Consider the following 17,680-nt stretch of genomic DNA (forward strand, 5'->3'; position numbering starts at 1 on the left):
TTGATTGTAGGTACTGTGTTCTTTTCTCTAGAGGCCTCATTCAGTTTTCAGTAAACAGTAGAAGGATGTGCTTTACCAAAAAGTTCTATCTTGGTCTCATCTATCCACAAGACGATTTCCAGCAAGGATTTTGGCTTACTCACGTACATTTTGGCAACCTGCGATTTAGTTTTTTTATGTCTCTCTGTCAGCAGTAGGATCCTACTGGGTCTCCTGCCATAGCATTTCATTCAAATATTCACAGATAGTTTGTGCCGACACTGATGCACCCTGAGCCTGCAGGACATCATGAATTTCTTTGGAACTTGATTGAGGCTGCTTAGCTACTATCTGGACAATCCTGCATTACAACCTTTCATCAATTTTTCTCTGCCATCCAAGTCTAGGGAGATTAGCTACAGTGCAATTGGTTGTAAAGCTCTTGATTATTTTGCACACCGTAGAAAGTGGAACATCAAGATCTCTAGAGATAGACTTGTAATCTTGAAATTTTTGTTATATTTTTTGACATTTTTTGTTCTCAAGTCCTCAGTCAGCTCTGTTCTCTTCTTTCTGTTTTCCATGCTTAGTGTGGTGCATTTAGACACACAATGCAAAGATTGAGTCAACTTCTCCCCTTTTTATTTGGTTTCAGGTGCTTCTCATATTGCCCACACCTGTAACTTGCCACAGGTGAGTTGGAATGAGTATCACACACTTGTTACAAAGTTGTTTACCCACAATTTTGGAAAGGTGGCAGCAATTTTCTGAGAGAACTACTTTACTTTCTTGAACAATTTCGGCAATGTCTGTATGTGTGTATATAGGTGTGCATGTTTGTGTGTGTGCCTGTGTAAATACATATATATATATATATATATATATATATATATATATATTTTAATTAATTAATATAAACTGTTATAACTTATTTTTTTTAAAGCAACGTTTGTCACACATGTCTAAAACGTTTGAACAGTATGTTACGTATGCATATATATATATATGTATATATACATATATATATATATATATACAGTATATGCATGTGTGTGTCTGTGTATATATAATAAATTATTATTATTATTATTATTTATTATTATAGCGCCATTTATTCCATGGCGCTTTACAAGTGAAAGAGGGTATACGTACAACAATCATTAACAGTACAAGACAGACTGGTATAGGAGGAGAGAGGACCCTGCCCGCGAGGGCTCACAGTCTACAGGGAATGGGTGATATATAAATATATATATTTATTTATATATATACACATATATATATATACAGTACAGACCAAAAGTTTTGACACAACTTCTCATTCCAAGAGTCTTCTTTATTTTCATGACTCTGAAAATTGTAGATTCACATTGAAGGCATCAAAACTATGAATTAACATAGTTATAGCATCTCAAGGCTCTGGCCAACTGGTCCAGGAAGCCATTATCTATCCCCCATGAGATGGCTGGATTGTCATTGTAAATAAGCACTTGTACCTTGCCCCTCCCCACCTCATTGTAGATTGTAAGCTCTCACGAGCAGGGTTGCCATTTTTTCCCTTTAAATATTGTATCTTCTATAATTGTTACTTGTTTGTATATGTTTATGTATATGTATATGAGCCTCCTGAATTGTAAAGCGCTGCGGAATATGTTGGCGCTATAGAAATAAAGATTATTATTATTATAATTATTATTAACACATATGGAATGAAATACTTAACAAAAAAGTGTGAAACAACTGAAAATATGTCTTATATTCTAGGTTCTTCAAAGTAGTCACCTTTTGCTTTGATTACTGCTTTGCACGCATTTGATGGTTTTGGCCACTGTACTTGGGGACACTTTCAAAGTTTTCCCAATTTTTCAGACTGACTGACCTTCATTTCTTAAAGTAATGATGGCCACTCGTTTTTCTTTACTTAGCTGCTTTTTTCTTGCCATAATACAAATTCTAACAGTCTATTCAGTAGGACTATCAGCTGTGTATCCACCAGACTTCTGCACAACACAACTGATGGTCCCAACCCCATTTATAAGGCAAGAAATCCCACTTATTAAACCTGATAGGGCACACCTGTGAAGTGAAAACCATTTCCGGTGACTACCTCTTGAAGCTCATCAAGAGAATGCCAAGAGCGTGCAAAGCAGTAATCAAAGCAAAAGGTGACTACTTTGAAGAACCTAGAATATAAGACATCTTTTCAGTTGTTTCGCACTTTTTTGTTAAGTATTTCATTCCACATGTGTTAATTCACAGTTTTGATGCCTTCAATGTGAATCTACAATTTTCAGAGTCATGAAAATAAAGAAAACTCTTTGAATGAAAAGGTGTGTCCAAACTTTTGGTCTGTACTGTGTGTGTGTGTGTGTGTGTGTGTGTGTGTGTGTGTGTGTGTGTGTGTGTGTATATATATATATTGGCTGCTAAAGAAGTCAAGGGGGCGCTTATTTAATTTTTCCCATTGAAAACACACGCACTGACTGGGTTGCAGGTATAATGATGGGTAGGTGGAATAGCTGTCTATTGAACAATCATTCTCCTGACAACTATGTAGGGTGTAGGTGTATCTAATATTCTTTGGTTCTTCTTGTCAATAATGTTATGACCCTATAGATAAAATGTCACTGCAGCCTTGGATACTGCAGCCTTGAGCATGTGTAGCTGGCAGTGGGGGATGTGCAAGTAACCCTTTACAGAACTCCCATACCAGACTCCTATCCTGTAGCTGCAGCTCTAATCGAACCAGTTAGTCAGGGTGTCTCTTAGGAGATAAATAATAAAAAATAATTATTTTATTTATATTGCTCCAACATATTCCACAGCTCTTTACACTTGGGTGTGGGTCCCATTGATATAGGCCCATATCTATTAGATATTTATGGCATATTCTGTAGTTATGAAATAAATATTTGTTATGAGACAACCCCTTTAACCCCTTCACCCATGGACGATTTTCCATTCTCGTTCCCCCCATACACACTCTTCCAAGAGGCATAACTTTTTATTTTTCCGTCAATATATCCATATGAGGGCTTGTTTTTTTGTGGGACGAGTTGCACTTTTGCATGACACCATTCATTCTGCCCCATATTGTACTTGAAAGCGTGAAAAAAATTCCAAGTGGGGTGAAATTGCAAAAAAGTGCAATTCCACGATTGTTTTTCGGGTTTCTTTTATGTACCATGTTCACTATATGGTAAACTGACCTGATATGTTTCCCTCAGTACAAGTCCATAGATACGAAACGTAAAGTTATTAGTGATGGACGCACGCGGACTGTAAAAGTCCGGATCCCAGCGGGTTCAGAAGTACCGCAGCACCAGGCTCTGAGTTCTCAGGGAACTCTGGGTAATGATCCGAGTCTGGCAACTCGGGTAATAAAAGAAAAATAAAGAAAATAAGAATAAAGCAGGCCCGCTATATTTTCCAGATTCTGTTTGTTTTTTTAACTGCAGTAAAAGAGTGGGTGGAATCTGCTCTCCTGTGTCTGATGTAACGTCCCCCCTCCTGGTCTGGGTGCTTCCAAAGGGATAAGGGAAGATGAAGTTTTGGATCACAGTGCTGAGCCAAGTGACTGCAAAGTGATCCTAATACAGTCATATGAAAAAGTGTGGGCACCCCTATTAATGTTAACCTTTTTTCTTTATAACAATTTGGGTTTTTGCAACAGCTATTTCAGTTTCATATATCTAATAACTGATGGACTGAGTAATATTTCTGGATTGAAATGAGGTTTATTATACTAACAGAAAATGTGCAATCCGCATTTAAACAAAATTTGACCGGTGCAAAAGTATGGGCACCCTTATCAATTTCTTGATTTGAACACTCCTAACTACTTTTTACTGACTTACTAAAGCACTAAATTGGTTTTGTAACCTCATTGAGCTTTGAACTTCATAGACAGGTGTATCCAATCATGAGAAAAGGTATTTAAGGTGGCCACTTGCAAATTGTTCTCCTATTTGAATCTCCTATGAAGAGTGGCATCATGGGCTCCTCAAAACAACTCTCAAATAATCTGAAAACAAAGATTATTCAACATAGTTGTTCAGGGGAAGGATACAAAAAGTTGTTTCAGAGATTTAAACTGTCAGTTTCCACTGTGAGGAACATAGTAAGGAAATGGAAGAACACAGGTACAGTTCTTGTTAAGCCCAGAAGTGGCAGGCCAAGAAAAATATCAGAAAGGCAGAGAAGAAGAATGGTAAGAACAGTCAAGGACAATCCACAGACCACCTCAAAAGACCTGCAGCTTCATCTTGCTGCAGATGGTGTCAATGTGCATCGGTCAACAATACAGCGCACTTTGCACAAGGAGAAGCTGTATGGGAGAATGATGCGAAAGAAGCCGTTTCTGCAAGCACGCCACAAACAGAGTCGCCTGAGGTATGCAAAAGCACATTTAGACAAGCCAGTTACATTTTGGAAGAAGGTCCATTTTGGACTGATGAAACAAAGATTGAGTTGTTTGGTCATACAAAAAGACGTTATGCATGGAGGCAAAAAAAACACGGCATTCCAAGAAAAGCACTTGCTACCCACAGTAAAATTTGGTGGAGGTTCCATCATGCTTTGGGGCTGTGTGGCCAATGGCGGCACCGGGAATCTTGTTAAAGTTGAGGGTCGCATGGATTCAATTCAGTATCAGCAGATTCTTGACAATAATGTGCAAGAATCAGTGACGAAGTTGAAGTTACGCAAGGGATGGATATTTCAGCAAGACAATGATCCAAAACACCGCTCCAAATCTACTCACGCATTCATGCAGAGGAACAATTACAATGTTCTGGAATGGCCATTCCAGTCCCCAGACCTGAATATCATTGAACATCTGTGGGATGATTTGAAGCGTGCTGTCCATGCTCGGCGACCATCAAACTTAACTGAACTGGAATTGTTTTGTAAACAGGAATGGTCAAATATACCTTCATCCAGGATCCAGGAACTCATTAAAAGCTACAGGAAGCGACTAGAGGCTGTTATTTTTGCAAAAGGAGGATCTATAAAATATTAATGTCACTTTTATGTTGAGGTGCCATACTTTTGCACCGGTCAAATTTTGTTTAAATGCGGATTGCACATTTTCTGTTAGTACAATAAACCTCATTTCAATCCAGAAATATTACTGAGTCCATCAGTTATTAGATATATGAAACTGAAATAGCTGTTGCAAAAACCCAAATTGTTATAAAGAAAAAAGGTTAACATTAATAGGGGTGCCCAAACTTTTTCATATGACTGTATGTGTAATGTGTCACAAAGGACAGCTGGCATGGTGCTCCACTGTATACTGTGCCCCACTGTATACTGTGCCCCATATTCTGTGCTCCAATATTTGTGCCCCCATGTTTCTGTACCCCACTCTGTGCTCTGAGTGCTGAGAGGAGGAAATGCTGAAACACCAGGCTGACAAGAGAAGCTGCCGGAAGCAGAGGTCCGAGGTGACATTTGGCGAGGTGGGGTGATCGCCAGCCTGAGCCTGGCACTGCACTACAGATGTCATGCCACAATCACCGCTCCTGCCGCTTGCACTCACCTAGACCTCCGCCCAGCAGCCTGTCCTGTTAGCCTGGTGTCTCTACTCATTTCCTCCTGTCAGCGATCAGAGCAGAGAGCAGTGAGGAGGAGCTGCCAGGAGCGGAGGCCCGAGGCACATGCCGGGGGAGCGGTGATCGCAGCATGAGTTCCACAACACGACACCAGAATCAGCCGCAGATCACCATCACCGCCACTGTGCTCAGTGGCCAGTAGAGAACACAAACACTATGGACTCCACAGAGATGGCGCGGTCTCCTCCCAGAGCTGTGATCTGGGCAGCCCAGGGGGCGTGTCCAGGTCATAGCTGGAAGCAGTTACAATGCAGGAGATAGGGTCGGAGAGCGACTACTATCTTTTATGCACAGGGACTGCCGTATTTGCGGTGAGTAAATGGAGAAAGTTCATAAGCGTTATATGTTCTAGAGAAGAAACAATACAAATAATGTCCACATTTGTGTCTACGGAATGGTACATTAAGGAAGACCTGTCAGGGTCCCTGTGCGAGCTGAAAGTATAGTTGGCCAAATCCTGGGTTGTGTCGCATGGAGAGGGGAGGGGGGGGTGGGAGGGATAGTGTTTATAAGTAATGTTTGTAACAAGTTATCAAGGAATGCTGAAGGGGGGTAGCGGAGACTGAATAATGGAAATATACATTGACGAAGAAGGGGAAGGAGCAAATTTGATGACCATGACAAATATTTGATCGATAAATTGTAGAGACTATGTTATTTGATATTTTGATTTGTTGACCCTTATTTTCTTCATTCTGTACCTTTTTTTACCATTACAAGAAAAGAAATAAAAATTTGGTTTAAAAAAAAAAAATAGAATTAAATGAAAACTAAATAAACAATGAGTTTAATTTTGTATTAAAAATAATTGATTCCATAATAACTACTACAAAACACAAATACAATACAAAATACTACTAATACAAAAATAAAAAACGCAGCACCTTCCTTTTAAGCACCAGATTGTGGTCCCCATAGATATCCGCAATCAATTCCGGGCCGCAACCGGGTTGTTTTTTTTTTTTTCCCATAGATATCCAGGATCAATTCCGGGCCGCAACCGGGGTTTTTTTTTGTTTTTTTTTCAATCCAGTAAAACTGCCAATTCCGGTTATTTGCGAGTCCGCCCATCACTAATAGTTTTACTTTTATCTAAGCTGTGAAAAAAAATTCAAAAGTTTGTAAAAAAAAAAAAAGAATTGCACTTTTGTCGCCATTTTCCGAGACCCATAGAGTTTTCAGTTTTCAGGATCTGAGTCTCAGTGACAACTTATTTTGTGTGTCGTCAGCTGACGTTCTTAATTATACCATTTTTGGGTAGATGCAATGTTTTCATTGCCTGTTACTGCATTTGCATGCAATAAAATGTTCTGGCATTTTGATTTTTTTTTTTATCACTATGCCCTTTACCAATCAGATTAAATGATTTCTGAACTTAGCAATACCAATTATGTGTATTTTTTATATATATATATATATATATATATATATATATATATATATATATATATATATATATATATGTATATATATTTATATGTATATAATCTATGTAGTTTTATTTTTAAAGGGGCAAAGAAGAGGGGATTTGAACTTTTTTTTTTACTGTACTGCCTGATCGCTTGTCCTGATCAGAACTATACTTTAGCATCGCTCTGATCAGCAGAAATGCTGATCTCCTGTGAACGCTCTGCTGGCATTTACAGTGAGTGAGTAATGGCAGCAAGTGGGGTCATCATCTGACCCCACGCTGACACGACAACCCATTGGAGCCCCGTGATTGTATGACGGGAGCGCCGATGGTGGCAGAGAACAGCACTGTCAGAATTTGATAGCGCGATCTATGGTGTTAACATGCGCAGGTGGATGTGGATCAGAGATTAGTAGACATGTGCGGGGAATAATGCAGGTTCGGTGTGCGAGCCTGCATTAAAGGGGCAGACACTGCCAAGCATGTATATAGTTTCATAGTTTCATAGTCTTTAAGGTTGAAGGGAGACTCTAAGTCTATCTAGTTCAACCCGTAGCCTAACATGTTGATCCAGAGGAAGGCAAAAAAACCCCAATGTGTCAAATAAGCTCCAATGGGGAAAAAAATTCCTTCCTGACTCCACATATGGCAATCAGACTAGTTCCCTGGATCAACACCCTGTCATAAAATCTAATATACATAACTGGTAATATGATATTTTTCAAGAAATGCGTTCAGGCTCTGCTTAAATTTTACTAGTGAATCCCTCATTACAACATCATACGGCAGAGAGCTCCATAGTCTCACTGCTCGTACAGTAAAGAATCCTCATCTGTGATTATGAATAAACATTCTTTCCTCAAGACGTAGCGGATGCCCCCGTGTTCCAGTCGCAGGCCTAGGTGTAAAGAGATCTTTGGAAAGGTCTCTGTACTGTCCCCTCATATATTTATACATTGTGATTAGATCCCCCTAAGCCTTTGTTTTTCCTAACTAACTAACCCCAAGTTTAATAACCTGTCTTGGTATTGCAGCCCCCCCATTCCTCTAATAATCTAGGTCGCTCTTCTATCTACCTGTAAGATTATGCTATTTATAACCTTCTATACTTTTGCTAACAAGAAATGCATCCATTCCTCTCTTAAATTCATTCAGTGAGTTGGCCATCACCACTTCCTCAGGAAGAGAGTTCCAGAGCCTCACTGCTCTTACCGTGAAGAACCCTCTTCTATGCTGATGTAGGAATTTTCTTTCCTCCAATCGAAAAGAATGCCTCCTTGTTCTTGTCATAGTCCTTGGTACAAACAGATCATGGGAGAGATCTCTATATGGCCCTCTGATATAGTTGTACATATTTATTAGGTCTCCCCTAAGTCTTCTCTTTTCTAGAGTAAATAGACCTAATTTTGATAACCTTTCCGTGTATTGTAATGCACCCATTCCATTTATTATTTTAGTAGCCCGCCTCTGAACCCTTTCAAGTTCAGTAATGTCTTTCTTCAGCACCGGCGCCCAAAATTGCACACAATACTCCAAGTGTGGTCTGACTAGTGATTTGTACAGAGGGAGAATGATGTTTTCATCTCGTGCCCCCAGACCTCTTCTAATGCATCCCATCACCCTATTTGCTTTGGTGGCTGCTGCCTGACACTGGGCACTCCAATTTAGATTCTTATTCACTAAGATGCCTAAGTCTTTTTCCATGTCTGATTTCCCCAGCAGTTTCCCATTTAGTAAGTAATCGTAGCATCTGTTTCTCCTTCCCATGTGCATAACCTTACACTTATCTGTGTTAAACCTCATTTGCCATTTTTCAGCCCAATTCTCCAATTTACTCAAATCCATCTGTAGTTGCAAACTGTCCTCCTTTGTGTTAACTACCTTACATAGTTTTGTATCATCTGCAAATACTGATATTTTACTCTGTAAACCATCCACCAGATCATTAATAAATATATTAAATAGTAGGGGGCCCAATACAGACCCCTGTGGCACCCCACTAGTAACCCTGGCCCAATCTGAGTATGCACCATTAATAACCACTCTTTGTTTTCTACCACTAAGCCAGCTACCTACCCATCTACACACATTTTCCCCGAGCCCAAGCTTTCTCATTTTACTTAGCAGTCTTTTATGTGGGACAGTGTCAAATGCTTTACCGAAGTCGAGATATGTACGTTCTTGATCGTGAAGGGGTTAAAGCAACATCTTTCAACCCCTTTAAAGCAGCATATTTCATAATACAAACTGCATACATTATTAAATAGATCTCATTGCTCTGATAAGTTTGATGTATTTACTGTGAAAATTAATAACCTAAACCAAATTTGGGAGGATTTCAGCTTTGAAAAGAGTAATTTATGAAACCAATGGATGAATTTAAAGTCAGGTTATAAGCTTTTATTTACAATACATGGATAAGCGACAGAACGTCTGTCAGGGACTGTAGAAATCTCCTGCCGACTGTGTTTCTATTTTATGCTGCATAATCTGACTTCCAGTACGATTTTCAAATCCGCAACATGTCAACTTTTCTTGCGGTTACGCAGACCTTTCTGTGCAGATTTTCCCCATAGATTTGCATTAGATGCTGAAAACCCAAGGTGTTTTAACACACATGCAGTTTTAGTGAGATTCCCAGTGGAAACGCATAAAAAAACGCATGTAACCCACCTAATAATGTCAATTAAGTTTTGTCAAAACCAAATACCAGGAAATATTTAAATAAAAAAATATCCAATATGGGATATGAGAACTTTTATTACTTTTCAATATCATACTTCTACTGGAGTCACCAAGAAAGCCAGAAAGACCAATAAATGACTACCTGAAACATATATAAAAATACTGAATACAACCAAGTGTTTAATCAATACAATTTTAATTATTGATTGTATTTACCGTACATATAGCTGAAGCAAGACCGTTAAAACCACCTCATTAAAAACAATTCAAGAAGACAGTGTGGTCAATTGACAAATAGCATGATGACGTAAAGGGAATCTGTCACCAGGTTTTTGCTACCTCATCTGAGAGCAGCATAATTTAGAGACAGAAATCCTGATTCCAGCGATGTGTCAGTTACTGAGCTGTTTGATGTCATTTTAATAAAATCAGTGTTTTTTCTCCTGCACATCTAGCAGTTATACAGTGCTCATGAATATGCTGGACTACCTCCAGTCCTCTAATGATAATCTACTGCTGATTAATCAATGATTTTATCAAAACTACACTTAGCAGTTCAGAAAGTGACACACTGCTGGAATCAGGGTTTCTGTCTCTACATTATGTTGCTCTCAGATTAGGTGGCAAAAACCTGGGGACCGATTCCCTTTAAATAAAGTAAATCTGAAAAAATGAATACAAAATTGGATACCTGATTACATATAAATAGGTAATAATTGTAATGTAAACAACAATAGGCGTTTGCTTATAAGAAAAAATAGATCTGAGAAAAACAATTTTAGCCATATTAAGTCAAAAGTACAATAATAAATCTAGTGAGGCAGTATACTTGGATACCTCATCAATAGGACACAGCCCCTACTGCTGAGATAGACATATAAAGTCCCATAGTGCAAATCAGTATGCCATGAAACATGAGTCAAAATAGAGAACACAGAGCCCCAACGCATGTTTCGCCTGCAGCTTCTCATCAGTGGCCTCCTCACATTTTTTGGCTTCCAAATACTGAGGTGAAAATGTCACCAAATACTCATCACGTGGCCTTAGACCTCATTAGACAGCTGTAATACAGCCATAGTGTAGTGTTCACTTTAATTCAGGGCCAACTATGACTCTAATCTCTAATGGCTCAATCTAACAGGCTTATGAGGATGCAATAAAACCAGGATTTGTATTGTATTGTATTTTATTACTCGCTCTATATATTTAAATATATAAAATGTGGACTATGGCATATATGGGAGGAATGTACACGAGTAAATAGTTGTGTGAGATTATGAATTTGCTTGCTTTTTCCAGTACTGTTGATACATATATTTACAACAAATTATGGGATGTTTAAAATTAATATATTAACTTATTGTCAAAATAAATCTTCTTGTAGCAGAGACCCCAATTGAGGAGTTCACACCTACACCAGCTTTCCCTGCTCTGCAATATCTGGAATCTGTGGATGTCGATGGCGTAGCATGGAGAGCAGGTCTTAGGACAGGAGACTTCTTGATCGAGGTGTGGAATCAGCATGCAGTCTCATACCTTAAGGCCATATTCACACATGGTAGTTTTGCTGCTTTTTCATCTTTGACTTCAATGTGGCAAAAATTCAGCATTGAAAGCTGCATGTAAAAGCACATTCTCTCTGCATACTACAACGCAATATTCTGTATACACAGTAAGTAATTCAAGCGTAATTGTGGCACAACCATGGTAAAATCCACCTCTTTTGCCATGTGTGAATTCACCCTAATGAATCCATGCTGCAATCATCCTAAGTGCAAAGAAATCTTAAGTCGTTTCTGATCCTGACGCTGAAATTCGATCTTTTTCTATGGTGAAATTCTCCTCTTTCTTTGCACTTACATATTGACCCGCTTCATTTCTACATATTTCTGTCCATTCTATTGAACCTTAGTAATGTTACATGAATTAGGAAGGATTGTAACACAACGTTATGATCTATATAAATGTAATGGCATGATAAATGTGTACGCAAATGTTTCCAGTTTCTTTTTACTGATTCATTAGGTTGCTTTGTCTCAAGATTAGATTTTTGGAATACTTAATACAAACCAGGTGAAATCTCTTATGCCACAGTCTATAGCTAATCCCTTCTCACCTGCTTTATAACCATATCTTTCAACTTTTCTTAAGGTTTCCTTAAGATTTCCCCCATTTATTTTTTTTCAGGTGAATGGAGTAAATGTTGTGAAGGTTGGTCATAAACAAGTGGTATCACTTATCCGCCAAGGGGGTGCTCACCTAACTATGAAGGTTGTATCTGTGAGCCGCAAACCTGAAAGTGAGGAGGCCATGCGTAGAAGGGGTAAGAATATATATATATATATCTATATAATACATGTGATAGCCTATGGTGTATATGTAGTAAGCGAATGCAATGATATTCTATTATTAGACCCAATATTCAAGTGGAAAGTATTGCACTCACCCCTGTATCGTGGAGGTCCGCTGTAATTCAGTTGGAGGCTTCCAGCTAATCCCTCCAGCTCATGGGTAATAGAAGTCCATATTAAAAAAAAATAATCTGGATCTTACATTAAAATAAAATATAACTTCTTTTCTTCTTCGTAATCCATAAAATTGCATGACACACAGAGTGACCGTTGACATGTTTCGACTCATCCGAACCTAAATCTTAAGGGTGCTTTACACGCTGCGACATCGCTAGCGATAGCTAGAGATGTCGTGCGCGATAGCACCCACCCCCATCGTTCGTGCGACATTTGGTGATCGCTGCTGTAGCGAACATTATCACTACGGCAGCATCACACGCACATACCTTTTCATCGACGTCGCTGTGACCGTTGAAAAATCCCTCTTTCAATGGGGAGGTGCGTTCGGCGTCATAGTGACGTCACTGCGATGTCACTAAGCGGCCGCCCAATAGCAGAGGAGGGGCGGAGATGAGCGGGCGGAACATGCCGCCCACCTCCTTCCTTCCTCATTGCCGGTGGACGCAGGTAAGGAGATGTTCGTCGTTCCTGTGGCGTCACACATAGCGATGTGTGCTGCCGCCGAAATAGCGAACAACATCATACCTGCAGCAGCAACGACATGAAAAGGAGCGACGTGTCAACTATCAACGATTTTTGACGCTTTTGCGATCGTTGATCGTCGCTCCTTGGTGTCACACGCTGTGATGTCGTTAACGGCGCCGGATGTGTGTCACTAACGACGTGACCCCGACGATATATCGTTAGCGATGTCGCAGCGTGTAAAGCTCCCTTTAGTCTTACGTGTCATCGGTCACTCTGTGTGACATCCGATTTTATGGATTACTATGAATAAAAAAAGTTATAGTTTAACGGAGGATCCAGTTTATTTTTTCTATGGAATAATATTAGACCCATTTGCTGATTATGGGCTCATTCATATGCCCATGCCGGTCAGTCCAAGCATGGACCGCTAAAATACGACTGGCCATGGGTCTCTTGACCCGACCGTAACACCTTTAGGTATTTCTATAAAGGGTGCTTTACACGCTGCGACATCACTAACGATATATCGTCGGGGTCACGTCGCTGGTGACGCACATCCGGCGTCGTTAGCGACATCGCAGCGTGTGACACCAATGAGCGACAATCAACAAGCGCAAAAACGTGAAAAATCGTTGCTCGTTGACACGTCGCTCCTTTCCTTAATATCGTTGCTGCTGCAGGTACGATGTTATTCGTCGTTCCTGCGGCATCACATATCGCTATGTGTGACACCACAGGAACGACGAACATCTCCTTACCTGCGTCCACCGAAAAAGAAGGAAGGAAGGAGATGGGCGGGATCTTCCACCCGCTCATCTCCGCCCCTCTGCTTCTATTGGACAGCTGCCGTGTAACGTCGCTGTGATGCCGCACGAACCGCCCCCTTAGAAAGGAGGCGGTTCGCCAGCCAGAGCGACATCGCAGGGAAGGTAAGTCCGTGTGACTGGTGTAAGCGATGTTGTGCGCCACGGGCAGCGATTTGCCCGTGTCGCACAACCGACGGGGACGGGTACGCTCGCTAGCGATATCGATACCGATATCGCAGAGTGTAAAGTACCCTTTAGGCATCACACTCAGGTCAGGAGACCCGCAACCAGTCTGTGCATTGGTGTCTGTGATCAGACCGATGTCCATTGAAGTCTAAATGATCCCTCATGGAAAGTTTTAGGTTTTCAAGGCTGTTACGTAAAGGTAACCAGGTTTTTCCCTTATAAGTTGTGTCCACCACCAGTAAGCCCTTATATATAGCATTGCAGAATACTGCATATTAGATCCCAGGCCACTCTGTATAATGTAAAAAACATCTTTATAATACTCCCCTAGGGGGTGGTCAAGTCTGATGGGTTACGCTGCTCTCGATCCGGCGCCTCCTCCATTTTGTGCATTCTGCGTCATTCACACAGAGGCTTCCATTGTGCTCTTGCGCATGCGCACTTTGATCTTCCTGGCCGGGGGCAATGCAAAGTACTGTAATGCGAAGACGTGAGGAAAGGTCAAAGAAAGCTCACGCATGCACACTACAGAACTTTGCTGTGCCCTCAGCCAGCAGATCAAAGTACACATGTGCAGGATCGCAATGGAGGGCTCTGTGTGCATGACGCAGGACTCGTTGTGCTCACGGGGCTGGGCAGGAGGACAGCGATCGCACAAGATTGAGGAGGCGCAGGATCAAAATCAGTGACACTCATCGGACCGGACCGCCCCATAAGTGAATATTATTAAGGTGTTTGTTACTTTATACACAGCGGCCTGAGCTCTTATATACAATATTCTAGCATACTGTATATAATAGCTCACTGGTGGGGGGCGCAGGTCATAAGGGAAAAACCTGGTGACTGGTTCCCTTTAAATAGGTATTTTTTTTCTAATTTATAGCAAATAGATAGGATGTGTCATAAATGTTTGATAGATGCTGGTCCCAGAAGTGGCACTTATCTCGAGAACGGTTGTCCCCATGTCACAATCACTGCCAATGGTAGGTGACTGCATATGTGCTGCTTTCTCCATTTGCTGATAAAAAAACGCTGTCTCCATTGACTTCTATGGAAGTCAGAAAAATAGGTAAGTAAGGTGATTTTATTGATGTCAATGAAGAGCAAGGCATGGGAAAATACCTGTCGGCTAGCTTAAAACCCCCATTTTTAAGAAAGGAGTAAAGGCCCTGTCACACACAGAGATAAATCTGCGGCAGATCTGTGGTTGCAGTGAAATTGTGGACAATCAGTGCCAGGTTTGTGGCTGTGTACAAATGGAACAATATGTCCATGATTTCACTGCAACCACAGATCTGCCAAAGATTTATCTCTGTGTGTGTGACGGGGCCTTAAGTCCCATATACCAGGGTATGTCATAAATATCTGAGATCAGACTAACCTTTAAAGTAAAGTATTAATGTAAGCAATTTTCTTCATTTGTATACTGTTATTATATCCGGTATTATATAGCTAAGATTACACAGGTGGATACAAAGAATTTTTTATTGCTCCCTCAAATGCAAAGTGTACATCTCCAAATGTAGGAGCAAATCACCCTTTCTACAGACAGGTGTGATCTGCAGCAAGTGATTGGTCGCTGCAGGGAATTAAAGAGACTATTCACTAATTGGAGAACCTATTCTTAACCCTTGTCTGGTAACATGGGGTCAATGTGACCCAAACACATTGGTGCAACTAGTTATTTTTTTTTATGGTACCAGACAAGGGTAAAATGAAACAGTACCCCACGTAAAAGAAAAACACCATATACTAACTCTTGGACTGGCACCGTCCCAGCGATGATGATGATGATGATGTGTCTGTGTGTGCTCGCGTGACATTGTTATGTCATGTCAGCACTACAGCTAGTCAGTGGCCGCTGTTGGTCTGCAGCGCTTACACTTCCCTCAGATGAAACAGTTTCAGACATATACTTTAAAGGGAATCTATCATTATATACTATAATTTGAGAGCAGCGTGATGTACGGGTAGTGACCCAGCGATGCGTCACTTACTGGTCTGCTTGCTGTCATTTTGAGCTCTGCGTAACCCCGCTCACACCACTGATTGCCAGCTTTCTGTGTTCGCTGTACATTGACAGAAAGCTGCTAATTAGTGGTGGGGCAGGGTTACACAGAGCAATTGACCAGGAAGAACAAGAAACCTTATCCTGTTTTTATAACACTGATTTTATTGAAACAGCAACACACAGCCTAGAAAGTTACTCATCACTGGAATTCGGGTCGTAGACTCTGCATCATGCAGCTCTCAGATAGCTTAGCAAAAACCTACTGATCTGTTCCTGTTAAGAAGTGGTTGTCCAATTAGTGCACAATCCATTAAAATGTCTGTCGTTTTCTTACAAATTATTTCAAATCTGTTTTATTATTATTATTATTATTATGTTTATAAATCAAGCATACATCTTGAACATTCAGGCTATGTGCGCACGTTGCGTAAATACATGCAGTTACGCTTTGTAGCGCAGCGTAACTGCATGCGTCCTGCGTCCCCTGCACAGTCTATGGAGATTGTGCAGGGGCCGTGCGCACGTGGCGTTTTAGAGCGCAGCGCTTCGGCTACTGCCGAAGCGCTGCGCAAAAACAAGTGACATGTCACTTCTTCCGTGCGCTTTGCCGGCAGCTCCAGCTCTGTCTATGGGAGGAGCTGCAGGCAGAGCGCATGGAATCGGCTTCACTACGGACATTTCTGCAGCGATTTAAAGCGCACATGTGCTCTTCAGATCGCTGCAGAAATTTCTGCAGTGAACTGTACGCAACGTGCGCACATAGCCTTATAAAGATTATAAAACATAAACAGTGATCTCTCAGTTTCAGAATGACAAAAATAACATTACATTGTATATTTCATTGGAACTCTATAAGCTATCCTTATGCTAACACTCCATGACAAACCATACACTAGAAAAAAGAGTTCCAGCTAAACATGTCTTCCTGATAATTGACAAGACCAATCAGCATAAAACAATCCCCTTTAAAGTTATTGAATAAACATTTAAGAAAAAGTAGAAAACTAGAAAAAAAAGAACAGATATAAGCTTAATAAAAAGAAGGAATCAAATAGAGTGAAGAAAGTAGGGTAAAGAGGGGGTGGGGAAAAAAAGTGGGGGGGTAGAGGGAAAGACAAGGTTTGTCACCATTTCTCATCCCAAATAACCTGCCAGACTCACCGTGAACTCAGGAGACTCCATGAACGTGATCCATGGTCCCCACACTGTGATAAATTTTTCCATGAGCCCATTTAGTTCAGCTGTGAGTTCCTCCATTCTCTGGAGGTTTGCCAGCTCCTCTACCCAGTCAGCTAACGTGGGGCATCTAGTCTGTTTCCAGTATCTGGGAATAATTATACGGGCTGCTGCTAAACAAAATCGCAGCAGGTCCCTCTTTTGTGACTTAAATGAACCTGGGAGGATAGAGAGGAGGGCCACCTGGGGAGATCTCTCCACGTCACCCCCACTCATCTTTTTATACAGAGAAAACACTGAGTCCCAGAATGGTTGCAATTTAGCACAGCTCCACCATATATGTAACATAGATCCCTTTTCTGTACCACATCTCCAGCACATGTCGGACACTGAGGGAAAGATAGCGTGCAATTTGGTTGGGTATTGGTACCACCTTGTGAGAATTTTATAGTTTTTCTCTTGGGCGGCACAAGCCAGAGAAAGTTTGTGGGTCCACAGAAACGCCCTGCTCCATCCGTCCTCTGAAATGTCCTCTCCCAGTTCCTTTCCCCATCTATAGACAAATTTGGGTTTGTCCGACATGTCCCTCTGGTTCAGGATTTTATAAATAAGAGAGATGACATGCCCGGGTGACGAACCCTGCAAGAACAATTTCTCAAATGTAGTAGGGGGGGTCCTCAACTTCCTCTCCCTGTCCTGGTTGGATAGAAACGATTTCAGCTGCATAAATTCTATCCAGGAAGCCTCTCTCCTTGTGGCCCGTAGAGATGCATAAGGGGGCAGGGTATTTCCCTGGAGCACATGAAAAAAACGAG

General features: G+C 40.9%; 1 protein-coding gene across 1 annotated transcript in view; it reads left to right on the plus strand.

The window, feature by feature from the left end:
- Window positions 1-17,680, plus strand: part of SHANK3 (SH3 and multiple ankyrin repeat domains 3) — a 617,492-nt gene that overhangs the window by 521,711 nt on the left and 78,101 nt on the right. The window contains 2 exon segments of the mRNA XM_075345440.1: window positions 11,075-11,199; window positions 11,878-12,013. Coding sequence (XP_075201555.1) covers window positions 11,075-11,199; window positions 11,878-12,013 — 261 coding nt within the window.

This window comes from Anomaloglossus baeobatrachus, chromosome 4 (assembly GCF_048569485.1).
Source record: "Anomaloglossus baeobatrachus isolate aAnoBae1 chromosome 4, aAnoBae1.hap1, whole genome shotgun sequence".
NCBI classification, from domain to species: domain Eukaryota; kingdom Metazoa; phylum Chordata; class Amphibia; order Anura; family Aromobatidae; genus Anomaloglossus; species Anomaloglossus baeobatrachus.